The 26,673-nt window shown below is 42.0% G+C and overlaps 2 protein-coding genes and 1 long non-coding RNA gene across 3 annotated transcripts; 2 read left to right on the forward strand and 1 right to left on the reverse strand.

Moving 5' to 3' along the window:
• Positions 1-7,232: 7,232 nt before the first annotated feature.
• On the reverse strand, positions 7,233-11,994 carry LOC102716932. Its single transcript, XR_423169.3, has 3 exons — positions 11,566-11,994; positions 7,779-7,870; positions 7,233-7,693 (listed from the first exon to the last, which is right to left on the reverse strand). It is a non-coding gene; the product is annotated as an uncharacterized LOC102716932 (long non-coding RNA).
• A 4,286-nt stretch (positions 11,995-16,280) lies between these two features.
• Positions 16,281-17,665, forward strand: LOC102722934 (tubulin-folding cofactor C). Its single transcript, XM_015833144.2, has one exon. It carries the CDS (start codon positions 16,324-16,326, stop codon positions 17,371-17,373), a length of 1,050 nt encoding a protein of 349 aa, XP_015688630.2. The 5' UTR covers positions 16,281-16,323; the 3' UTR covers positions 17,374-17,665.
• A 2,415-nt stretch (positions 17,666-20,080) lies between these two features.
• LOC102699379 lies at positions 20,081-25,752 on the forward strand. The gene is made up of 11 exons (XM_015833572.2): positions 20,081-20,114; positions 21,039-21,279; positions 22,106-22,374; positions 22,551-22,715; positions 22,984-23,064; positions 23,512-23,685; positions 23,773-23,892; positions 24,548-24,618; positions 24,714-24,772; positions 24,853-24,962; positions 25,086-25,752. Exons 2-11 carry the CDS (start codon positions 21,057-21,059, stop codon positions 25,446-25,448), a joined length of 1,635 nt encoding a protein of 544 aa, XP_015689058.1. The 5' UTR covers positions 20,081-20,114; positions 21,039-21,056; the 3' UTR covers positions 25,449-25,752.
• Positions 25,753-26,673: the final 921 nt, after the last annotated feature.

Genomic DNA, 26,673 nt, shown 5'->3' on the forward strand with positions numbered 1-26,673 from the left:
TAGCGGAACTTAGCACCTGACACGGGGCTGCTTCGTCTCGATCTCCAGTGGAGGGGTAAATCCTACGTTCCGCCAGCCACGGTAATCGTATCGGCTAGATTAGAACAGTCTCGGTTCAGTCCGATCTTCTAATTTGGTTGCGTGATTGCTAGTTATCGACCACTTTGGGTAATCTACGTCGATTTGATATTTGCTATTTGACATCTTCAATCTCGTACTGTCTCGGTTCGATCCAATCTATTAGATTGCATCTATCAAATAGTTTATATCATGTTGACGTATTTTACTCATTGTTTTATCGGAGTACCAGCCGATAAGTTATCAGTCATCGGCTCATTGCTTGATAGCAATCTAGATCTGTTTAGTATCTCTCTTGACATTGCTAGGCATAATCTTGAGCTGTCTCAGCTTGGTCCAATCTTCTATGATTATTCTTAGCAATCTAGGCTAGATATTCTATAGATCTTGGTCGTTTGTCAGTCGTTTATAGTCGATGATCATTACCGATCTACATGCTTATCATATTTACATCAATAAAGTAGCCGATCGTCTTACCATGTTATTTTATACCAATCGACTTGATTTACTTAGATCGGTAATTATTTTACGTTGCATCGGCTTATGAGATTTACATGCTAGTTGGTTTTAGCTACTTGTAAAATATGATTGATTGTTTATTTAACTATTTGAGCTTTTATGTATTGGATTCTCAGTCGATCCAAGCTTTAAACAGCCGATCAATTAGCCAATCGGCTAAACGCTGCTACACCAACATCCGATCGGCTAGATATGTAGTTACCTATTGGCTCGATAGTCGATCGGTTTGTTTTATTCTTCAGCTTGTCAGTTGCATGATCAAACTGACTGGCACGCCCCACGCAATCTGAGAATTTAGATCCTGCACTAGAACGTTCTAAGAAGTGACTCCTTGGCCTTCGTGTGTGACACGTCAGCAAGCATATTTTCGACGTCAACAGGCGTAAGGCCTTGGAGGACGGTGGCTTCGAAGGCGGGGCAGGGGCGCCGACATAGGGTGTGGTGGGCGCTGGCGTCGGTGGTGGGGAAGGAGGCAACAACGTCAGAGGCGAGGAAGGGGGCGGCGCCGGTGGCGACGAAGAGGGCGTCGACAGAGGCGGGGGTGGTGGGCGGCGATGTCGAGACCTGTGAGGGCGGCGGTGTGAGGGCGGCGGCGTCAGTGGTGTCGCATGGGCGCCGACATCGGGGGACGGTGGGCGCCGGCGCCGACGGCAGGGAAGGGCGAGGCGCTGGCGGCGTGCGTGGGGGATGGTTGGGGAGGGGAGTGCTGATGGCGTGGTGGGGGAGGGGAGCAATCAAGATATAAAAAACCTTAAATCATATTTATATACTATGGAAGTTGATCCCACAAGTCAGTCTTATATTAACAGGTAAATGGGTAAAGTGTGCACGGGTAGTGTCTACGAGTACCCGTTTACCCGTTGGGTACTGATTTAGACCCAATAAAATACCAATGGGTATTAAACAGGGAACAAACCTAATAGGGTTTTTACTCACGGGTAAACGGGCATAATTGCCATCCCTAGCAACGGCGTTTATTCAGTTTAGTGAAAGAATTTGGGCCGAGTGAGCTGTTCGGCTACCTTGGTCGGTTTTTCTTTGCGAAATTGATTTATTAGGTTAGATTTATTTATATGATAGGTAGTAGTTTAGACGTAAACAAAAGCAGATACAAGCCCAGATAACTAAAGGTACAGTTTAGCACCTTATATTTTCGCTTATGCTTATGGTTATAAATAAAAAATTTAAAATTTTAACCTTAAATTTGAAATTTGATTTTGAGATTTTTCATTGCCATTTATTTTAGACTTTGATTTTAGATCGCTAAGAGTATATATATATATATACGCATACGTGGTGGTACACTTGCATCTACACGCACGATCGATCGAAATCGCACAAGAACACAAGATCTCTTGGATCGATCACGCCGACCTGTTTGACAATATTTCATCCATTAATATCAACTAGCATCCGTCTCCAGAAAAAATGAGGTTGATTGACTTTACTTTGCTTTTGACATGCCTTTGACGTGGTGGCTGACATATGAACCCATAACCATTAGGCCTCATGTCAGTCACTGTGTCGAAGAAAAATTACATCAGAGAAACTCTTTTTGAAAAAGGTCTCAACGTATCAGGATTCCTTTGGATCGAAAGAATTTTGGAGGACTAAAAACCTTAAATAAAATTTTCTATAAGGTTCTTTCGAACAAGAAGAGGATTCCAGCATTCCTTTCTATTCTCCCACCCCAACATGAAAACAAACACGAGCTCAAACCTTGTGGGGTTTTTTTTTTCTTTGATAAGTCCAGTGCACTTTCTCCCTATCTTTTCTCTAGTTTCTCTCTCTACCACATACATTTTTTAAAAGAAAATGTGTGCTTTGTTCTTGTGAAGCATATAAAGCCACCAACTCGTATCCGTGCGTTTTTTCAAATTTGCTAGAATTCTATATAATTTTCTATGTTTTCCTATTACTGCATTTATAGAATTATGTGTTTCAAAGGAGCTCACAATCTATCATGTATGTGTATTGGTTTTGAACCTAGTAATAAGTGGATTAGAAGTGGGTGTACCTTCTTTTGAAGTAAAGACAGGATGATTCATCCATTTTCTTTAAAAAAAATATGCATTCATCGGTTGATACGGAAAAGGTTGTGAGAATTATTCAGAAATGCAGGCAATATATATTGGATCGCATCGGAGCATCTCCAAAATGAGAAAGGTCAGAAATGATTTTCACGCAAATGGTTCTTGCTTAGTTAGGATTTTTTTTCATATTTAGCAAGCTATTCTCTTTGTTCTAATTAAAATATAAATATATATAGGCTTCATGTTTTTTTCTATAACAGATGTATTTCTAGCATGTTTCACGTACATGCCCCCATCAATTACTTCAACTTTTCCATCTTAGCCTCGACCACCGTCACACTCCTAACATCCCTTCTTTACTAGGTGGCGGCAAATTCTTTTCTTCTTATCTTAATTTATACAAAATACATGTATTTTAGAACGGACAGAGTAATATTAGTGGAGTAATATTAGTGGTGACTAACGGAAAAGATATTCAATTAGACTTGAATTTTCGCCACTGTTTTTATCCTTTAACCAATGGTGTGGTAACGCTTTGTACCTTATGCTTAGTAATCTATGTGGACGTCTGAGGAGTTGTTTAAATGAAGCTAAACTTTTTAGCCCCATGTCACATCGGATATTTGGACACTAATTTAAAGTATTAAACACAGACTAATAAAAACTAATTTCATAAATGAGTGGTAATCCACGAGACAAATTTTTTAAGCCTAATTAATCCATAATTAGAGCATGTTTACTGTAGCATTACATAGACTAATCATGGATTAATTAGGCTCGATAGATTCGTCTCGTGAATTAGTCCAAGATTATAGATGGGTTTTATTAATAGTCTACGTGTACTATTTATAATAAACATCCAAACATTCAATGAGACAAGGGACTAAACATAAGTCCCCTGTCCCAAACACCACCTAAGCTCCACGTAGCCATCGGCTATTTCTGAGGTCATGCTATTGCTTTTGTTTGCTCTTTGCATAGAATCCTTGGTGTCAAAAGAAAAAAAAAGAGACCATATGTACTATAATGCCGCTTCCTTCAGCAAAATGGCAGGAGAAATGCCTTAGGAGAGAAGCAGACAAGAATATACAAAGGGAAATAAAAACAAACTTTGTAGCTAAAAAGGTTCGCTCTTAATTAATCAAGGCCACAATGTTCAAAGGACACGAATCACAGTGGTGCCCCATCAGAGTCCAGAGGGGAACATGACAAAATAGTATAGTATAATCACAAAATAAACCAGCCCTTGCAGTCATTTTTCTAAAATATATTAATTTCTACCTTCTTACGTTTCATAGATCGAGAAATTATCTTTTTTTAATATCCTTTAATCTCCTTTAACGGGAAGGAAAAACATATAAATTTGTCTTTATTAGCTTCATCACTTCCATCTTTATTTATAGGAGACAAAAGATTAAAAATGTTCCCCAAGTCTAGGAGCCCATTGGGCTCTAAAGCCGCACTATTTCGGCCCATAAATATCATGATTTCGGCCCACGGTCGCATCCGATTTGGGATGGGAGGTCGCAGAGCCAAAACCTGACTAATATGTGCACCCCTTAGTGTAAATTATTCCACACCTTCTCCCTTCCAAGGCCTCCTAAGACCCATCTCACCTCCCACCCTCCTCCCAAGGTCCAAAAACCAACCCACCTTTTTAAATGCTGGTCAAAGGGTTAATCCCGTGGGTCAACCCCTTTATGGGCTTTCCCTTATATCTATCTAAGTTCATCTCTCGTCTCACAGGAATTGTGCAGTAACTGTTAACGCCAGATTTTGGCAAATGAGCGTTATTGGTTGAAACATGGTTAAAGACCGAATCGAACAGGGAAGCTTGAATCGGCTGGAAACAGGAAACTGGACGCAAAGGGGTTGCAGCCGATAGAGTCCTAATCGAACAAGAGTGAGAGTCCGATTGGGCCTAGAGTCTGGACATAAGTTCGGTAGTTGACCGAGAGTCCATGTAGATTAATTAGAATTTATCTGAAAGTTTTTTTTAGGATTCTGTTATTTAATTAGAGTTCGGATAATGTAAAGATAGGTAGTAGTGGATTCTTATCCGGTTGGTTATCTCCCGGGGCTATAAATATAAGTGTACGGGGTCTTTGTAATATCTCTCGATCAATTCAACTTGGCGCATCGCCTCAAATCTTTGACTTGTTTGAGCTTTCGACGCGGGGTTTATCAGCTTCGCAATGTAAGTTCTAGCTTGTCAAAACCCATCGATCAACTAAGACAGAACTGTCTCGATTAAGTTCGATCTTCTGCCTGGTTGATCGGCGGGCTGAGTTCTATCATTATTTTAATCTGTTTTGGCTTGAGGTAATGGTAGTTCTCGATCAAGTTCTCATAAGTTCTTCTCTCTGATATGTTCATGAGAGTCTTGCTGATCTAATTCTGTCTCGGTTCGATCCGATCAATTGGGTTTGCTTGGTTCGTGTTATTGGATCGGATTGGAGGCTTGTGAGGGCTTACCGCTGGAGTTTTAGCCAGCGTTATTTTGAGTAATTCATTGATTAGCCGGTTAAACCTGTTGATTATATCATGCGAAACTACATACTATCTCGGTTAAGTTTGATCTATGTACGTTTGCTATGATCTGTTCATAGAAGTCCATCCGATCGGCTGAGTTTAATAGATTGATTAATGGATTACATTGCTTTGCTATCTCGTTATTCACATGCCATGATATTTACCTGATGCCATGCGTGGTTATGCTTAGATCTGTACTGTCTCGATTAGGTTCGATCTTCTAGATATGGTATGAGCATACATGTTGTTGGTTAATATTGTTTTACGCGAATGATCAGTATAGCATGCTAGTTTATTATATGGATTCCATGGTTAGTCTTATATCGGCTAGTAATTTAGCGGGTGATAAATGTTGGAACGGTCCGATCGGCTGATTAATCTTAAAACTGTCTCGGTTGGTTCCGATCTTTTGAGATTAATTCGCTGGTTGACTTATCTACTATTTATCTTGCTTCTGACTTAGTCGATTGAGTATATTTATATCTGTTATCACGAAATTCCTGTAAGACCGATCGTCTAGTCTATCGGCTAGGGTCCTGGGATAGTATCAACTATTCGGCCGATAGCGATTTCGAGGTTAACTGTTTCCCTGTCATATCTTGTCAGTTACAGGATCAAACTGACTGGCACGCCCGGTATATCTAAGAATTAGGTCCTGCACTGGAATGGTCTAAGATTAATTCTCAGGCCTACGTGTGTGACTATTGATTGTTATTTTCAGCGTCAACAGTAACACGACGATAAAAATATAGTAACACGACGACTAATTTGCAGTAACAACATCGAAACATACACATGAAGGATCTATTTTTTTAGAACAATTTTTTTCAAACAATATGGTATAAAAGTTCTTAAAAATAATATATGAGGTGAGAGATAAAATTGTTTAAAGTTCAAAATCTTAAGAAATATCTATATGTGCAGTAATGATGCACCTCCTATACAGTAATAACTTTATGTTGCTATAAAATATATGTATTATTACTGTACAATTGTAGTAACGTTGTGATAGATATGCAGCAATATCGCGATATACGTGCAGTAACACGTGTGTTGCACAGTTGCAGTAACATCGTGATAGAAGCACAGTAACATCATGACTTTATATTGTTGTTACCGTACAAGTAATGCATGTGAGGGAGCTAAAATTTGTTGTTACCGTACAACTAATGCATGTGAGGGAGCTAAAATTCCCAATTTTTAGAGAGCAATATCTCATGCGTTTTATATCATTTTTTAAAACCGTTTTCACCATATTGGTTAAAAATGTGATTTAAAAAACTAAATCCGTCATGACTATATTTTGACGTTGTTACTGTATTTTATAAAGCATGTTACTATATTTTTAGTTTCGTGTTACTGCACTTTTCAGGATAGACGGGAGTTGGCAAATATGGGGTGTGGAGGAAGGTCAAATGACGTGTTTGACCGGTGGGAGAGTGCTTTAACCAGCCTAGAAGAGGGGTTTTGGGCCTTTGGAAGATGGTGTGAGAGGTTTAGGCCTTATGAGGGAAGAGAGCATAGAATAGCTTATTCTAAGAGAGTGCACATATTAGTTTTGCTATATATATATATATATATGTTTTATCATAGATTATTTTTTGTTTGTAAATTTATAGCTTGGCTTTTTAATGAAAAATAGCCAATAATCACCCATGAGCAATGCAACTACGCCAACGATTTGGACCCGTCATGCACGCGCATGTTTCATGCTGCTGCATAAGAGCCGTTCTATCGATCGATTTAATTTGTATAATCTGCTGAAAGTATACGTTCAATTGGATTGGAAAACATTAGATTTCAGCTGACTGTCTCGCCGTTGGATCAAAAGCTTGTTGCTGCCCAATTAATATCAATACTAATGCCATTCAATTATTGCACGCGCACATCTAAATGCAAGCTACTGGCCAGGACAGAAGTTGAAAATGGGAAACCTGCATCATACAGAATCTAGATATATATCACACGTACAAAGATCAGAAAATACTCCTCTGCCACAACCCGTCTAAATTAGAGCCATATGCTAAAGTAGAAATTGAGAGTATCAAGAAGAATTTCTGATTGGTCACAACATTAGTATCATCAAATCACAGCGTGGACAAAAGAAGGATCTTTAAACACTTGAATGAAACAATCATAATTATCTCTAATCAGTACAGTTATATGCTGAAACAGGTCTAATGACTAGTCATTTGTTTAAGCAGGAATTGACAATACCACGAAATCAGTTCTGTTTGGTCACAACATCAGTACCATCAATGACAACAACGAATATCTAACAGTTTCAATAACAGAACCATCATTCAATTCTATCTAAATCAGTAGATACATCAGGTATTTGTTGAAGCAGGTCTAACAGCATCAGTACTTGGAAGGCCATGTCCGACTGTATCGAGATACATCCCGAAAAAAAGAAAAGCTTTGAGTATCTCAACGACAGAATCACGTATCGCAATTGCCCATCAAAGATTTCTTTTGCTCTGCTAGCCGACTGTATAGAATCAGTACTCAAACAAAGAGAGCCAAAGTGCCTGCGTAGTTAAACACTAACAATTAACCATCATGTGTGACCTAATGTATATAGGAAATAGAAATAAGCAATAACTAATACATTACCACATCATGTGTATATTATGTAAGACACAATCATTCACTGAACATTCAGTGTGCACGTCCTCTCTCAAACTCACATAAAACTCATCTTTTTCCTACAAAAAAGTAACGTGTTATATCACAATTTTGGAAATAAAAAGAAAATACTTTTCACCCTCGGCACTTAAGAACTTTCGTGTGGAGCGATGTTTTTTCTATGGCATTATAAGGAACTAAAGTCAGATCCAAGGTATTTAATAGATTTACAAACTTTTGATATCAGTGTGATCAAAGGAGACTTCTACATAAAATAAGTGGTTAATTGTGTGTAGAATGAAAATTTAATAATGGGGATATTAATATCCTTAACAGCACAGAGGGAAAGAATAATAATAATTACAACAATCAATGTTCATTCCTTTTAAATTCCATTATTAATGATCTAAGTCCAACAGTGCTATCATTTCTAACTGTTTTGAGTTCGGTCTCGCTAAATGCATATTTTCAAAGGGCACTGGTGGGTAAAAATCTTACCAATTGTTATAATTTGGTTGTTAAAATGATACATGTTAATCTTAACCATAATAAAGGCATGTTCAAGTGAAATCTTCATCAGGATGGGGTTTTCTCAGTTCGATCACTGTATTTAGCCTTGATTTAAACATGTTTATATAGATAAAAATAAAGTGTCATGGAGATGAACTATACAAGGGCAAAATAATATATGTTGGTTAATGAAAAACTATACAATATGGAAGTCATGGGACCCCTACTTTAGGTTTAGACACGCAACGAATAAGGGTCTCACGACTCATTAGCATCTATATGAATCTAGGCAGGGCTAGAAAGTCTTACATTGTGAAACGTAGGGAGTATAAATTATAGCTCCTAACGTCTTGGTATCAGATTCCATTAATCCATCATCATCCATCGCTTCCGTCTTCCTCATGGCCGGCGCAGAAGACGACAATCTCTTGCACCAACGCTTCGACGTTGTAATGGAGCGACTAGAATTGCTCAGCACCCAAATCACGGACATTGATAAGCAATAGCGGGCTCAACACTTGGCAATCAATCGATTGGAGCACGTTGTTCGTTCGCCATCTCGATGAGTCGACAACTACAGCGCGACCAATGGCCACGCCGGGAGCCAAGGAGGACGTGGGGCGACAACTTCGGCCATGACAGTGTTGTCTTCGGCCGCGCCGGCGATGGCTTCATCCGAGACGATGAGGGCTTCGGCCGCGGCGCCGAAGGTTTCGGGCGTGGCGGCGAGGGGATTGGCCGCAATAACGACTCCTTTTGTCACGGTAGCGACAACTTCAGTCGTAGAGGCGAGGGCTTCGGCCATGGCGGCAACTATTTCAATCATGATGGAGATGGCTTCGGGCTCAACGGCTGCCGCTACGATTTTCAGGGCCGCTATGGCCAACGCTACGACAACGACGGCGAACGACCACCTCGCTACCACAAGCTGGATTATCCAAAATTTGACGGCCGCAGTGACCCCCTTCCTTTCCTCAATCGTTGTGAACAATTTTTCAGGGGTCAACGAATGCCGGAGGACAAGGTCTGGCTGGCGTCCTACCACCTACTCGACGGTGCGCAACAGTGATACACTCGCCTGGAGCGCGATCACGGGCCGTCATCTTGGTGTGATAGTAGAGAAGGGAGGACATGACGGTAGTAGCCTGGAGATGCGGCAACAATGCTCGAAGTAGACGAAGAAGACTCGAGTGGCTAACGATGACTAGTGCGGACAACGAGGTTGCTGATGCGCGAACGGCGATGAATACGGCAAAAGCAGTGAGAAGTCCATGTCGATGCAGTAGCGAGAAGTCCATGTGTAATATTGCCATGCAGCAACCCAAAGCTTGATGGCGTAGACACGTAGGTGAAGACGATCGGCGGCAAGGTGTCGTAGTTGGGCGCTTGAACGGGTGATCGGTCCGTCGATGCGTTGGGCAGGACGATGTAATCGAAGCAAAGTCAATACCGATGTCGGGGACGCGCAGATGTTGATGAGGCGGTGGGCGACGCAAACCCGATCTCTGAATGGGAAGAAAAAAAGTGCAGCAAGCAGCAATACAGTAGTCGTACGGCAGCGCCATGGCCCATGTGTCCAGCACCTCCGTGCATGTCTTTGACAAGGTCAAGGAGTCATCCTGTACTACTGTACCCATGATGTCTATATCTGCTCTCTTGCAAACCATACAAAATCACATTAAAGAGAAACATACGATACAATAGCACCGATGCAGCTATGTCCTCCCCCCGGTGGCGGTGGAAACAAGTCTCCTGGCCGGCAACGGGGCTGATTGATGGTGGCGCGGGGATCCCCGACGACAACGACGCATGACAATGACGAGGTGCATGGCATGGAGGCAAACTGTCGGGAGCCGATGAGGGCCTCCAGATCCCGGCAAAGATGCTGACGAGCCAAGACAGGGCGGAACGGCGTGTGGAGCTCAAGGACTAGACACTACCACCGTAAGAACCGTGGCGCAATTGCTGATGATTCAACGACAAGCTTAACACCCGGAGAATGATCTCCCGAGGACGACGACGACGAAAAGGAAAAAAAACAGGTGGCCGCCCCTAGGAGATTAGATAACTTTCAGGGGTGGCGGCTCTGACCTCTTCGTTTCAAAAAATGTAAAATGATTGTGGGAAGCTTAAAAGGGATGGTGTATGTGTTGATGAAATTGTTATACCAGATTGCAAACTGACATTATTTGATGCGTTTTAACCTTCGCTAATGTTGACCATTACTTGAATCCAGTTCTGTGCCTTGTAAAGTTATGTGCCTTCACTGTTAATTGATTTTCATGTACGGTGTGTACTCTTCACAGAAACAGTAGTGTTGTTTCATTCATGATGACTTCAATGTGTTGGTTGATTTTTCGGCTAGACACCGGATAACAGGAAATAACAGAAATTGAGATAGAGACCAGGATAAAGAAATTCAAAATCCACCGTGAATCTATTTACCGGTGTCCTTGTCTAACATGAAAAGAAACAGATAAAGAGATTAATAGGAGTTTGATTTGGTGATAGGTAGAATCAAAACTCAAATTCGAGATACACCCCGAGCCCCACCAATGCCATATAAATAGAAGAACAAAGGAGTAGGGAACACCCAAGTTTTCTGTTTCAAACCAAACCCTAATTGTCCGATCGATTAGAAACTGGAAGGTGCTCATGAAGTGATCTCACAAGAAGACACAGAAGAAGGAAAGAAGACACAGAAGAAGGAAAGAGCGGAAGACTAAATTCGACTTCAATGCCTTCTCAACCAAGTCAGTAGATCAATTTATTTCCGTATTAGCAGAGGTGATCGATCTTAGGCTAAGATTAGAAAATAAAACCCAACATCGTGGTATCAAAGCTAACTTAGCCTTAATTGGTCCATCGAGAGAAGCCACATGAGATTCGAATTGATTCAATTTTGTGCAAACAGTTTTAATTTGGATGAGTTTTTTTAGGATTCATCTTTACTGTTTGTGCACTGTTTAGATTCAATTTTATCTAAGACTTTTTTAATTCGGATTTGTTCAGTGTTTATTTTCTTGGCTATTTCGTGCATAATTTAGCTTCAATTTCAGTTTTATTTTGCAATTTTTTCAATCAGTACAATCGGCAGTGGAGTTTTGCAAAATTTTGGGCATAAATTTGTTGAACCTTTCAAATCAGAACCTTAGCTAAGAAACCCTACTTCGAGAAAAAATCCCCAGATTCACTAAAAAAATAAGAACCCTAGAATCCAAAAAAAATCATTCAAAATTTGATCCAGATCGGATTAGTTTCTTACCGATTTGGAGTAGCCACCGCATCATCGTCGTCGTGCAGGCACCAATGCCGCCGCCCGCCTGCACTCGCCGGCGTGCGGGCTCATCTCTTCCCTCCCTGGCATCGCGGGCCCACCATCTCCGCGTCGCACAAATCAGTCGTCGCCAACGCCGCCGTGCAGGCTTCGGCCCGTGCGCGCGCGCGGTCGTCGCCGCTGCCGCCACGCCGTCCGCTCCTCTCTCGGTCGCGCCGGCTCTGCCGTGCGTGTGCCACCAATATTGCTGGTCACCGAGCCGACAGGAAAGGTAGCCGGCTTGGGCGCCGCCTCCGGGCGAGCGCGCCCCGCAGCCGGTGGTTGACGGATCGCGTCTCTGGCGCACGCCCTGCCCGCCGGACCGCCGCCCACCGCCATCGCCGTCGTCGGGCGCTCGCCGCCTGCCGCCGGAGAGAAGAGGAGTCCTTTACGTAAATGCCATTAAAAAAAATATGGTTACACATATATGCCATTCATCCAATTTTCTTTTCCTATACGTCATTTTAAATGGATAAAGATTTAATGCGGTTAAATAGAGAGGTAAAAAGACTGTCTTCAAATAAATTTAAAACACTAAATAAATATGGAAAATCAGTAAATAATTTAGAAAATAACAGAACTAATTTTAAACGTAAGAAAATTTATAATTAAATTATAAAATATCTAGAAATTCATGAAAATTCAGGAAAATTGGCTCATAAATCCGCATAATTCTAAAAAAATACATGAAAATTCGTAAATAAATCCAAAAAATCACAGAGAATCAGGAAAATTCAGAAAAAAAATCAGAAAATGCCCAAATTAATCAGTAAATTATCAGAATAAATCAGAAAAATATCAGAATACAATAGAAAAAAATACATGACATTAGTACTAAATTACTTGGGTCATATCATCAACATTCAAGCAGGTGCATGACCATTGCATACAAACATATAACTATATATCAATGTAGAAATGTTTATATTGTGATATAAAAAATTTAAATTCTATAAATACTTATATTTTGAAACAAATAAATTATTATATACACTGCATCATCCAAATGTTACATATGGTTTGTGTTTGTACATTGTTTAACTTGTCATTCAAATGTTATTCTAAACTAGTTATATGCCCATACTTCGCAACAGAACTATATTTTTATATGAAAATAAAAGATAGAAGATTATATTTACAAAGATACATGTAGGTTGCAGTAGTCGTGGCAAGCACCTATTTCTTACGCCACCGGTCCTTGACGCACCCCTAGCCATGGCAACCCTAACAACGATAGATGAGCTGGAGCAAGACGGAGGTAGCATAGTAGGGCGCGAGTGGACTGAAAGAGACGTAGGCGATGATAAGGAAGAAGTGATACAACAGAACTGCTCGACCAATGATTGTCACAAAACTCGCTGACGTGTACTTGGTGGTCGAGATCGCATTTTCTGGGTACGCGCCCGTGCCGTCAACCTTGTCGCCGTTGCCGTCAACGAAGGACGAGGAGCACCCCGGGCCATTACAGCGCACCATGCACGTAAATCTTGAGGCACATGCTCTGCCCTTTTTGCCCTTTTTGTTTACTTCTCTTCTTTTTTTTTCTTTTCTTTCTTTTATCTTTTATTTTTCTTCTTTCTTTTCCATTTCTTCCCCATTGTGCAAGTCCTTCTACCCCATGCAAACCTTATATATCAACTGGTGGATCGAAATCCGTATTAAATATGAATTTATCATCCTATTTAGGTGAAACATATGTTTTGTTTCTTTTTTATATAAAATATAGTGTAATCATAGTGCTAATGTGATTCTAGATTTATTATTAATTATTTTTTTTCTCGTACTTTACAAAATTAAAAGGTAAATTGTGCTTCCATTTACTAATTTTATTTAGATGTTATGTGTGTCAAGGATCCACGAACACTTCAACATGTCATGCATATTAGTTTGTGAGTGCATGAAAGAACTAGCTCAAAAGCTCATGCATGCATGCAAGAAGTTTTGTTAACTTACCCACTAAATATTAAAAAATTATTAAAAAAACATTTCCATTGTACCATTAAAAAATCTATGGAAAAGAAAAATGTAATTTTTCGTATTTAGTATGAAAACTTCTCAACATTATTTCTTAGATTAGATTCTCTTATCAAATAAAAGTGAACAAAAATTTCAAAGTTCTACTTAAAATTATTTATATGATTCCATTGGTAAACTTTCTAAATAAACGAAATGTTTCTATTCATAAACATTACATATAAATAAAATATTTCTGTTCATAAACTATTTTTTACATAAATATACATAAACTTTACGCATAAACAAAATATTTCTAATCACAAACTTTAAACATAAATAAAATATTTCATCCATAAACTGTATATATAAATAAAATATTTATATGTAGAAATATTGTTGCAAAATAATCTATCCTAAAATTATTTGGCAGGTAACCGTGCGCGGGCTAAAATTTTAATATCTTTTAAACCTGCTTGAGGGGAGAATTGAACCTACAACCCTGCAACCTTCCATTAGAGATAAGAGGATTTACCACTGGGCTATTGATGCTAATTAATTATAATGTTGAAAGTTAATTTATTTCACTTGATCCAGACACCCCAGGACGTGTAGAGGAGGGGAGGGGAGGGGAGGACGTGCGACGTTGGGAGGGGAGGTGAGGTGTACGGACGGACGAAACTTCCTCTTTTAAAGTTTAAAGTTTAAAGTAGTAAAGATAATAATGAAAACCTGCAACCTTATTTTGTTATGTTTAACAAGGGGGACGTGGAAATGGTCGATGTTTTGTTTCCTATTTCATTTTCTTTCATCCATACAACAATTTTCTTCATCATGGATGGATCGATCGATCGCTACGTCTCCACGCAGGAGAAGATCAAAAGAATAAACCGGGGTAATCAATTAACGTAATCTCGCCGGAGTTTCGTCGTCGCAGCTCGATCGATCAGTGGATGGGTTCGAAGGAGACGAGCTTGCGCGAGTTGCTCCCGTCCTGCTCGTACACCACCGCCTCGTACCTGCCGTCCTTGGCGCCGCTGCTCGACGCCTCCAGGGTGAGCCGGTAGTTGCGCCGGCGACCACCTGCTTCTCGCCAGCGGTCACCCTGTCGAACGTGAGCCCAGGCAGGCCCGTCGCCGCCACCGCCCACCGGCCGAGCTCCTGGACGTGCGGGTCGATGACGTCGGTCGACCGTTTGCCATGACCCGACGGTGTCCGTCGCCACGGCGTCGATGGCTATAGCGACGGCGGCGAAGAGGATTAGACGGTGCCTAAACAAGCCCACGGCATCTCCAAATCCCACTCTCCAAATACATATTTAACAACTCTGTATTTTATTTAGCCACTCAAATTTGTTTTTTACTTTAACAGTCTCTCTATCCACCCTCTCTATTCCGAGTCTATGACATCTAGGTTCCCCATGTCATCCTCCTTTTTCTCTCCCTCCCACTCAGTCTCTTCCTCATTCTTTCTCTCTCTCATTTTCTTCCTCACGGGCTCACGATGGCAGAGCAAGGCAGCTCGGGAGGCGCGCGCGGTGAGGCCGGGCGTCGGCGCGCGTCGCCGGCACGGGAGGCTAGGCGGCGTGGCTCGGGAGGCGACGCGTCGCCGGCGCGAGGGCGGCGCGAGGAGTCCCGGCTAGGCTACGCGGGAGGCCGGGAGGCACGACAGCGATGACCCGGAGGCGGCGATGCGGCGATGACGGTGACCTGGCGGCGTCGACCCAGTGACGACGATGACCCAATGGCGGCGACCCGTCGTGCGATAGTAGTAGTACTGTAGTAGTAGGATGGTTTGTGGGGCCCATAGATGGCAAATCATAACTGGCTGGCTAAATTTGACAAGTTGGGGGGCTAGTTTGGCCGCAACTCTGTTGAAGTGCTATTTTTTAAGTTGGTCAAATTTTGGCTTAGAGAGTGAGATGGGGCATCTATTGGAGATGCTCTAAGCAGCTAAGAGTATCTCCAACAGCCTCTCCAAATATTTATTTGGCCACTTTCCATTTAATTTGTCAAGTCAAATTTGTTTTTCACTCCAACAACCTCACCATCAATCCTTTCTAATTCTCAGTCTATGACACCGCGACTCCACATGTCATCTTCTTCCCTTCATTTCTCCTATTTCTCCCCCTCTTCTCTCTCTCCCTCTTCCTCGCCCGCAACAGCAGCTGGGGAGGTGGCGCAGCTGCGCGACTGCACGCGGGGTGGCGCAGCTCGCTTGTCAGCGGCGACGCGGCTAGGGATGGCGCGACGCGCTTGGCAGCTGCCGCGCGTGGGGCGACGACGCAGTTTGGGACGGCGCGGCGGGGCACGCGGACAGGCAGCACCAACTCGTGCTCTCCCGGATGGCGGTGGCAACGAACTCCGACGGCTTGGATGGAGGCGGACTTCGACGGTGGTGGGGTGCCCGGACCTGGACGGTGGCGACGACGTCCTTGCCGGACGGTGGCAGGGGAGGGGGGTGGGAGGAGGAGAGAGAGGGAGAGTTAGACTGTGCAGATAGCAAGTCAGTTTGTCTGACCAAATTTAATCAGTGTGGGAGCTGGTTTGGCCAGCCAAATGGCTTGACCATCCAACTGATCAGTCCGTTGGAGTATTTTTTTTTTTGTCAAAATAGCTAAATTTTGACTTAAAGAGTAAAATGGGGGATACGTTAGATATGCTATAAGCTGATCTGCTTTTGGGAACGTGCATTTCTCCGATGACATCTCCCGGCAGCGAAAGGGCATCTCCAGGCCAGGCTACCGCTCCTCCGATGCCATCCGCCGCCGCCGAAATGGAGCCGGACACCGACCAAACCAAACCCTCCCCCACCGCCGCCGCCGGCCACCGCAAGCACCTAGCTATGCTGGATCGCCTCTCCAGGCGCGGCGCCGCCGCCCCGTCCCTGGAGACCCCCGATGCCTCCCCCGTCGCGGCCTTCCTCTCCCGCTTCGCCGCCGCCAAGCTCGCCGCCGAGTCCGCGCTGTCCGCCTGCAGCCGCTCCTCCCCCGAGGAGGACGCGCAACGCTCGCTCTCAGGCGCCGCCGCCGCCATCGACGACCTCGACCGCCTCGTCGCCGAGGCCTCCCACTTGTTGCCCCCTTACGAGCTCCGCTCCGCCCTCGCCGCCGTCTCCGACCTCCGCGCCGCCCACAGGCTGGCCGCCTCCGAGCTCCGGCCCAAGAAGTCATTCTCCTTCAGGAACAAGAGCAAAGCCCCCAAGAACCTCCCGCAAGATCCCCCCACCTTGCCGCCGCCGCCTCCACCGCCGGAGCAGCCAAACCCCGCCGTCGAGGCGATCCTACCAGGGCTCGGATTCCGGGGGCGGGAGGGCGCCATCCTGGTGAAGGATCTGAGAGCTTCCGACGAGAAGGATGGGGATTTCACCCTCGCTGATCTCGTCTCCTGTCAGGTTTACCTCAAGGGCAAATACCGGGCACTGTACATCCACAGGCTGAGGGATTGCCGTGTGTTCGTAGGCGCCGTCTTCGGCTCGGTGCTCATAGAGGACGTCGAGCGCTGCACATTTGTAATGGCCGCACACCAGATCAGGATTCACGAAGCAAGGGCGACGGATTTCTACTTGAGGGTGAGGAGCCGGCCGATCATCGAGGATTGCAGCGGTGTGAGGTTCGCGCCACATGCTCTGAATTACAAAGGGATTGAGGAGGATTTGAGGGACGCTGGGCTTGAGGATGATACTGGTAATTGGGCAAATGTTGATGACTTTAAGTGGCTCAGGGCAGTGCAGTCACCAAATTGGTGTTTGGTTCCTGAGGAAGAACGATTGCAGACAATCGACATTTCAGATGTTCTGGAATGAGAAGATGATAATTAAGCTTCTTGGGAGGGTTTCCGTTCAGGTCACATTTTTGTATCATCATTCTGGGTTGATTACTTGGATTACATTTTGGTTATTATGTTTATAACTTTATTATACCTACAAATTGATGCATTAAGGATTAGAAGTGTGAAATGATCTAGTGTTTAATCGAAGTGGTTGTTGATCTGTATTTATGCTGTCCTTTCCGTTAAGAGCATGCACTTTGATGAGCACCAGGCATGCTTGATTTTGGGATTCTACTTCATAGTACTGGCACAGTTTTTTTTATTGCACTGAGGTAATTTTGGTTCCTTCAATTCTGTGAATTTCAGCATGAAAGAAAATAGAGACCTGTTGGAACCAATCTTGGAAAAATATCCACTAGCAAATCCATGGTTCTTAGTTCTGTCATTCTCCATCTTTAAGAATTAAAACTTCCCGGTACAGTTGTTAGATATATTGAAATGTAGATGAATTCAAGTAGTTTGAGTTGCTATATTCAACTATACTGTGGATTCAGAGTGAGTATGGGTATAAACTACACTGCTTTTTAAATTTGTATTGTGAGTGTGTGCATTCTCATGAAGTTCTGTCGTGGAGATTTTAAAAAGAGGCAAGTGATCATGCTATAGTTTGACAAATGATCTATTGTCACAACAGTTACGGTACACAATGGAACAGATTTCGTATGTTTATCACACCCTTGATGCTGAGTACATTGTGAAGATAAGCCTCCCTGATATTACATGGTACAAGAACATGACTGACTTGGCCTTAGCCTTTTCATATTCTGATTAACCCAACCAAAAATGGACCAAGTTCTTTTAATTTATCTGGTCTAACCTAGAGCATACCAAAAAGGAGTAATGTTTGGACTATCAATTACATAATGTGCATCATGGTTGTAACTTGTAAGCCCCTTAAGGTCTATAAATCAGTAACTTGTGAAATGTAGGATGGGAGTTTGTAGAGAGATACCTTTAGTTTGTTAAGGCATATCAGAAATGGATGTAGTAAGATGCTTCATAAGGTATTAAGAGCAAGCATCTGTTTATTTTAACACATGTATGTCATATGTTTGAATGATTCGGGCCCCCGGGGGGTGGGGGGGAGATAAGTGATAAGCCAAACATTTTGCTTGCATCGTGCAAGGAAGAAACTGTGCTGAACTGGCCTGTATAATGGTGTTTCTTTAATTACACTGATTTGAGTTAACATGCTTGAGCAGTTGATAATCAAACAAAAATTATCAGAGGATATGGCGGGATCTACATAAAGTTAATCATATGTGGTGCACGGTTTGACGAAACCATTTGATTTCCGGTTCTTTCGACCGCGATGATACTGGTGGCAATTTATTTCACCATTTGATTTATTACTTGGATTCGATCTGTGCATGTTTCCTCCAAATTCCGCTAGTTTCATATTGTATCAATAATAATACGGTACATTTTCTCCGGAAATTTGTTGAGAGGATCCTCTAGATGCAATCAAACTCATCTTTTCACTGGCAAATGAATTTTTAACATTAAATTTAGAGTTGATTTTGATTTTTTTTATCGTAATTTATTTTTAACCTTAGTTTTTAGAGCGCAAAACATACGTATATAAACATGTTATTCATAAATCTTTACTACTTAAAAAATACGGATATTTCTGTCTTAGTACGTCGGCCCGGCCCATGAACAAGGCGGGGTACTGGCGCAGCCCAAGAGCTAAGGAGGGGGCGAGGCCGGCCCACCGAGACACAGTCCAGCGGGTGCGCACGAAGACGGCCCACCCGGCTCGGCTACACTGGCCCCTAGCGCAGGGCGTGCGATGCGCGTACCAGGCCACGCAACCCAGCCAGCCAGCGGGCGGCCCAGCGGAAAAGCAGGCTGGCCCAGGTGATAACACGACAGCCCAGCACATGGAGGCGCGGCAAGCCGTCCAGCCAATACATGCTGGCTGCTGCGTGCTTTGCTGGTCTCTATACATTACCCATCTTCTGTCATTGGACAAAACATGATCTTCGTTGGATAATGTTGCTTTGTCAACCATTATCACTTGGCAAAAGAGTGAATTCCCCTGGACGTGGCAGTTTACACAACAGTAAACACCGATCCAGTAAACAAAAGCCCCTTGTAATGTAACTAATAATATTGCTTAAGGCTCATTTTAGGAACAAGCGAAACACGTATTTACAAATAAAGAATAATTTATGGATAAAACTTTTATATACATGTTCTTTGCGATCAAAAAGTCAATAAAAAAAATAAACTACGATAAAAAATCCATAAAATCAACTCTAAATTTTAAGTTTAAAAATTTATATTTTAGCTTATAAGCATAAGCATAGGAGAAAAGATCCATTTGTCCTCCCATATGTTTTATCTATGGTTGTCTAAGAAAAAAATCTAAATACAGATTGTTGGTATATCATGGTGTCCAATAAATTATGTACACATGACACGTGTAGGTATTTTATAAAAAATAATTTTTTATCTCAGTGACGAAACACGGGCAATATTTTAATACTCACTCTATCCTAAAGATAATCATGAAAAAGAAAAACACGCGGCCGGTGTACGAATCTCAGCGAGGAGCCAACGCAAGAGATCGCGCATGCGGGCGCCACGTGGCACACGCCCTTCTCCTCCTTCCCAAGTACTACTACCACTGTACTATAAAACCCTCCTCGACTCGTCGTCTTTGCTCTCCTCCTGGCGATCAGAGAATTTCTTCTTCTTCTTCGCAAGCAGGTAGGTAAATCCTCCTCCTCCTCCTCCTCGTTCGCCGCGGCTTCGTCTGCGTGCCCTGCGAGGTTCGTCCTAGCGAAGTATCGCCGGTGGGGGCTGGGGGTTTCGTCGGCGCCGTCCCGGTTTGGTGATTTTTTTTTCTTCTCTCTCGCTCCCGATCGATTTGGGGCCTGGTTTTGGGTTAGATAGATTGGTCCCTTCCCTTGGAAGTTAGGAGTAGATAGGGTTTCTCGGGAAGCTCGGGAGAGCAGTATTTGCATTCCCCGAGTAGTAAGTAGGTTGGGTTATGGGGAGGGAAGCATTTGGGATTCAGTGATTTGTTTTGCGCGAGTGGTTTCTTCCTTATTAGATTCTGATGTGCTTCATGGCCACTTCGTTCCAATTGAACTACCAATTTGTCTTATACTCGTATGGAGTACTGCTGTTTGGTTTTGCTGCGTTTGAGTAGGTGCAATCTGTATGATATTTGCACAATTAATTTTCGTTCCTCCATTTCCACTTCATCCAATTCAACTACTAAGTTATCTTATTGTCCTCATGAATACTTATCTATTTGAAGAGTAATTCCGATGCATGTGACATACAACCATCTAGTCGTTCCTAGTTTTCTTTACAGCTTTTCTTCCATCGCTAGAAAAATTAAACTGGTGAACTGATTACAAAACAAGTATACGGTTGATGATGGCGACAACCTTTTGTTATTGGGAGGTATTTAGAGGTATACGTATACATACCTCATAGAGTTACTAGCGCAGCTACCTATACATCTCAAGAACTACAAAGATTAGGACGCATGTACCTCTCCAAGGATGGAAGGAAACCTCCTTTCTTTAACTGCAATTCCAGTTATCTAGAAGATTTGTTCTTCAATGTTTGCTTAACTTGCTGTTTAGATAATTTACCTGTATGAATTGATTTCCTAAACAGTTCACTATTAAGCTTGCAATGGAAGGAGATGAATATGACAATGATTCGGTGTTATCTGCTGCTAACATCACTCTAGTTGTTGTCGGAAAACTTGGCTGTGGCAAGAGTGCAACTGGCAATAGTATCCTTAGAAGAAAAGCATTTGTATCAGAATACTCACATGTCCGTGTGACTAATACTTGTCACATAGAAGGCGCCATTCTAGAGGATGGCCGCACCATCGATGTTATTGATACACCTGGTGAGCATTCATCCGTTTATTCTGTTTTGGATGATCTTGTTTACTTCAGTGTTGCTGGTCATATTGTGGATGTTTTGGATTTGTGATGCCTATGTTTGATCTTGTGTGAAGAGGACATATCTACCATGGATAGAACATCAGGGCCCCGAGACAACCTTGCTGTGTCACTGTTATTCTGTATTTTCTGTCTGTGTCATTGCGATAATCATTTATATTGAAAATGCACACTGAGATGTTTGATATAGGATCTATGCCTGCCTGTGCCAACAATATTTCCTTGATGAAGACCTACTGACCCATTACCCTCGTACTTCACAAGATATTATACTCTACTGCGGTATGGAGGTTTTTTGTTTGTTTTGTGCTGAAGATCCATTTTGTCTTGATAATATATCTTCTGATTGATATGGGGGAAGTTTAACTGTTGGTTCTTCCTGAACCTTAACAATTCACCAGTTTACCAATTACATGGCAAAGCAGATAGTCATGCATTTCAATACAAATTCATTGCTTCATGTTTTGGCTCCTAATATATTAGGGATCTGCTTTAAATAATTGGGAGCATCCAACTTACTGCATGAGTTATTCTCTGGCATTTTACATATTCCATTCTCAGTGGGAAAATGAATTGGGTCGTTGTGAAGATAACAAAAAAATCATACTAATGTTTAGTATAAAATGTATTGTCCTACTGCATGAAAGCTAATCTCAATGTGTGTGTGTTTATTTTTAAGTTTTGCCTCAGCACGAATCATAGGACTATTTAACCTTTTCCATTTTCGTATCTGTATTTTTGGCTAAATACCCATTTGAATGTCTTGAATAGGATTGTTTGACACGACCATTTCAACTGAGGATGCTGGTAAAGAAATTGTTAAGTGTATGAGTATGGCTGAGGATGGGATACATGCGATGCTGGTGGTTTTTTCTGCGTCATCTCGCTTTTCTCTAGAAGATTATAGTACCATTGAGAGAATTAAGGAATATTTTGGAGAGAAGATTGTTGATCACATGATATTAGCTTTTACTCATGGAGATTTGGTTGGTGAAACTAAATTGAAGAGCATGCTAAATCATGCCCCAGAGTATCTACAGGTACATTTCCTCTTCTGATGAAACTTTCTTATGCATATGCCACAGTGTCCCATGGTATCTACAGGCATGATTTTCATATTTTTACGAGAACATTTAGTGCATTTGATGAAACATTTTGTCCTCGTGAACATGGTTCATATAACTTATACAGTTACTTGTGTGTGTCTTATTTACAGAAAATTGTTGACCTGTGCCAAAATAGGGTTGTTCTCTTTGATAATATGACCAAGGACCGAAGGCTCCAACAGAAGCAAGTTGAAAAGTTGCTTGATGTTGTGGACTCTATTAGTGCAAATAATGGAGGAAAGCTGTTCTCAGATCCGGTGCCCGCTCACAATAAGGTAACAGTGCTCCCATTTTGTTACATATGAGTTTCAATTCTCATTTTTACTCTCGTATTGTAGGAAGTGCATGATGGAGAAAAGCACACCTTTTCTAATTTTGCTAGTCTGTTGTTTCAAAGTCTCATATATTCTCTTTTTTAGAATACCGTTTATTCCCTCTTCAATTTGTTTCCTAGTCTCATATTTTTAATGTTTATGTCAGTTGTCTGTGATTGCTGCCAAGTCTGGTCAAATATATGATTTTTTCCTGTTCTCTTGTTAGTAGCTTTCAGATAAAGAACAGGACTGCCCCCGTCAAAATTCTGATGCAATCACGTCAAAATCGATGCCTCATGTGGATCACAAGGTTTGATTCCGTTTAACCTTTGATAATGTGAAAATTATAGTGTGTGAATTATGAAATGTCAGGATAACAGATCTACTTCTTGTTCGTCTAAATTTACTAATCAGAAGTTAACATGATCTGTAGTTCTGTTTTGCACGCCATCGACGACATAACTGGATTGCAGCAGCTCTTGGACATCTTGTGTATCTATCCCATCATTTATAACTGAGCAACAGCCAATTAATAGAACTGAAGCGATTATATTAATTATTTTTTGTCAAGTGTTTAACAGAGATTGTAAAAACTGGCAAAATGGAGCTTGAAACATACTCGCTCCGTCCAGAAATAAGTTCTCTTCAAATTTGAACTAGAAAGATAACTTATTTCGGGAAAGAGGAAGCATATTGCATTTTGTTATCTGTTTTAGATCATCCTTGTTTGAATTCCTTATTTGTGTGTGTGGTGCAGAAAATTCCTATACGAGAAGCCACAAATCATTACTTCGGGAACATCCATAATACTATTAGTCAATCATCAGTCATTGTGGATTCGGTCAGTTTTGATGACAGTCATTATTCAGAACTGAGGCCAGTGTATAGAGATGGGGAGAGTTTCTATAGGAGCTTCGCATTCTCCTACCTGGTAAGCTTCCACCTCCCTGTTCCATTAGCATAGGATGTAAGTTTAGTGTCATAAATCTCTTAATTTGTTTATGACAACGTATGACAGGAGCAAATTGTTGATAGGAAAGACACTTACGAGGAAAATCGTCTTCTTGCTGCTATTGGAGAATTGGCTAGCCCAGCTGAACTTTTTCATTGGACCTCTGATTTTTCCCGTAGACGCGATGTAATCTCTCGTGTCCCTATGTTTGTTCTTCCCCTTTATTTGGTTTTCCTGATGTAATCACATAAACATGCTTGTAATTAATGTTTTTTAAATTTGTAGTATACAAACCAAGCTGGATGTTTCATCTTACTTTCTTTGTTTCATCATTTGCAGGAGATGCTCCACTGTTTCACAATAGTCGCATGACAACGCTGTCTTACACCCTACTGTCATTAATTCTAATTATGAATTTGTAGCAGTAATTACCTAATTGTATCAAATATTCAACCTTTCAAGAAATTTAGCAGTTGGACAGTACTAAAAATAAAATATAATGATCAGGAAACTAATTATACGTTTCTTACATTGAAGACTGAAATGCTACAACATGCTCCTCAATGGTCTGGCCATCTGGTGCTATACCATAAATTGCCTTCTCACCATTCTCTCGTAGAATATTTTCTTTTAATGAATATTTTAATACTTGACGTTTAACGGAAGCTTCTCAAACAAGTTATGTCATATCATGCCTTTTCATTCCCGAATTCCGATTATTGATGATCACCATTGTGTAAGCGGCACTTAACATACCAGTTAAAATCTTCTTTGGGTGCAATGTGCCAGCTGTCTGTAATGATTTTTATCTGAATAGAATTTATTGTATCAATTCATGCAGACGTTTCAGGCGATGATAGAGAAAATAAAGGGATGGAAGGTTATGCGGGATTTCCCAAAATCAACAATCAGGTTTTTGAAATGTTTTATCTTTTTCTGCAATTCCAGCATAAGTGTAGTTTCTAAGTACACCCCCATCTCACGGACTGAACAAGCACCCTTTTCAGCCACAGCGGGGAAGAATTTCTTCTTGAGTTCTTCAGCAGTTATGATACAACGGATGACAGTGAGAGAGAAACACCTTGAGCCTTGCATTCCTTCAGTCTATCCTGATTCTTGGTTCTGACATTCATTCTGTGGTATCAGTTTTTGCTTTCCTCAGGCTAGCAGCAGGCATCTGGATGTGCTCGGACGACCACAGAGGGATGTATGAAGCACGTGTAACCGGGCTTGGAGAAGGTCGCAGTCTGGAAGACGTCAGTATCAGCACCACTCCCCTCAGAGTCACCGTTTTGAACTAGCGATGCATGCAACTCTTCTTTATTTCTTTGGCACTCATTTCTCCACCTGACCGACCTGTTTGCTCTGCATGCACGCAGTGGTGCTTGACGCAGGTTATCCCTCCCCGCGTGGACGCAGAAGGTGTTGCAGTAAGTGCTTTGGCGGCCACACTTCAGGTGGACATCCGAGTGGAGCACCCAAATGGTGAAAATACCGAAGATAACTGCTCCACTGCAAGTGGTACTCCCCGTGTGACCTTGTTGTGCGTAGACTCTCACTATGACATCCTCTACCCAATCCCTCCTGCTGCTGCTACTACTGCTGATCCTGCGGCTAAGACTTCAAATGGAGGGGCTGACAAGCGTGAGGGAGATCCTGCCAAGAGTTCAAGTGAAACGGCAGCAAGTGCGAGCTGGTTAAACTGCCTCCTACCAGCTGGTTGCAAGAAGAAGCAGGCCTGAGCTGATGATGCTAGTAGCAGGTACGGTTGATGAAGATTACGCCATCATAAGCTAGTAGTGATCCTTCCTGATTTGTGCTCTTAAGAGGATCGATCGATTCTTTTGCATGGCTTTTGCCCCCTCGGGATTTCTATATAGATGGTAACTTTGATCAGATGAATCCACGTTGTTGCACTTTCTCATCTGCTAGTTCCATTGCTGTACCTGCATAGTTGGTTCCAAGCATTACCGTTGAAGAATGTATAGATCAATCATCGTCTGTTTGGTCTTGTCAGGAGAAGAAACATTGCCACTGACATGGGTCCCCCCCCCCCCCCCACCCACACCCACACACACAACAGGATTTTGATATGCAGATGGTAAATTGAATCCTGTTATTGCAGTTTTCATTTCTGTTCGGTTATGTGCGGAATTAATTTCTGTGCATGCCATCCTTTTTGATGAAGTGTGGTTTTTCCCTCCTGGCTAAATTGTGCCCTCTGAGTTTTGAAGGTTCACTCGCTGGGTATTGCGTTGCAAATAGTAGGTGATCAGCTTGCACTGTTTTTTCTATAAATAATCTTGCTTAATTGTGCCTTCTGAGGTGTGAAACTGCAGTCCATCTTGCTGGGTTTTGCATTGCTATTTAAACAGGAGATAAAACTTAGCACTAGGGCCCTGTTTGGATCCTAGGAATTATACCAGAAGTTAAGTGGAATCAGATTATAGAGATAGGATTAGAATTACGAGATCCAGACTCAATATCAGCAGCCACGTTACTATGTTAGGCATATATCAGAAGGGGCCCTCTTGAATGTAGTATTTGCATGATCTGTTTCAATGTAGCATTTTGAAGTAGATGATTCAGAAAAAAAATGCTATACTGTTTCTTGGTTCATACATATTTACCTACTTGATGATCCCATCCGCCTGTAACTGTTAGGAACTGTGTTCAAGTGGCTAGTGTGTGTTTTGGTCATACACTATTATGCTTTGCTGTGTGCTGTGATCACTTTTACCATTACAGTATTCTGAAAAGTTGGCATGCTATAGCAGTTATTCACTCCATCCTAAACTATTAGCAACTTTTAGCATTCAAAATTTGTCTAGTGGTGCAAGTATATGATTTTATGAAAAGAGAAGGGTTTTTGGACTTTATGCAATTTTCTTGATTGCCGCATTACTAAATGTCACTCTCCATAGTAGATTTGTTGCTTGTGCGCCATTTTTCAACCCGTGAGGCGCC

Source organism: Oryza brachyantha, chromosome 2 (genome assembly GCF_000231095.2).
Source record: "Oryza brachyantha chromosome 2, ObraRS2, whole genome shotgun sequence".
Taxonomy (NCBI): Eukaryota; Viridiplantae; Streptophyta; class Magnoliopsida; order Poales; family Poaceae; genus Oryza; species Oryza brachyantha.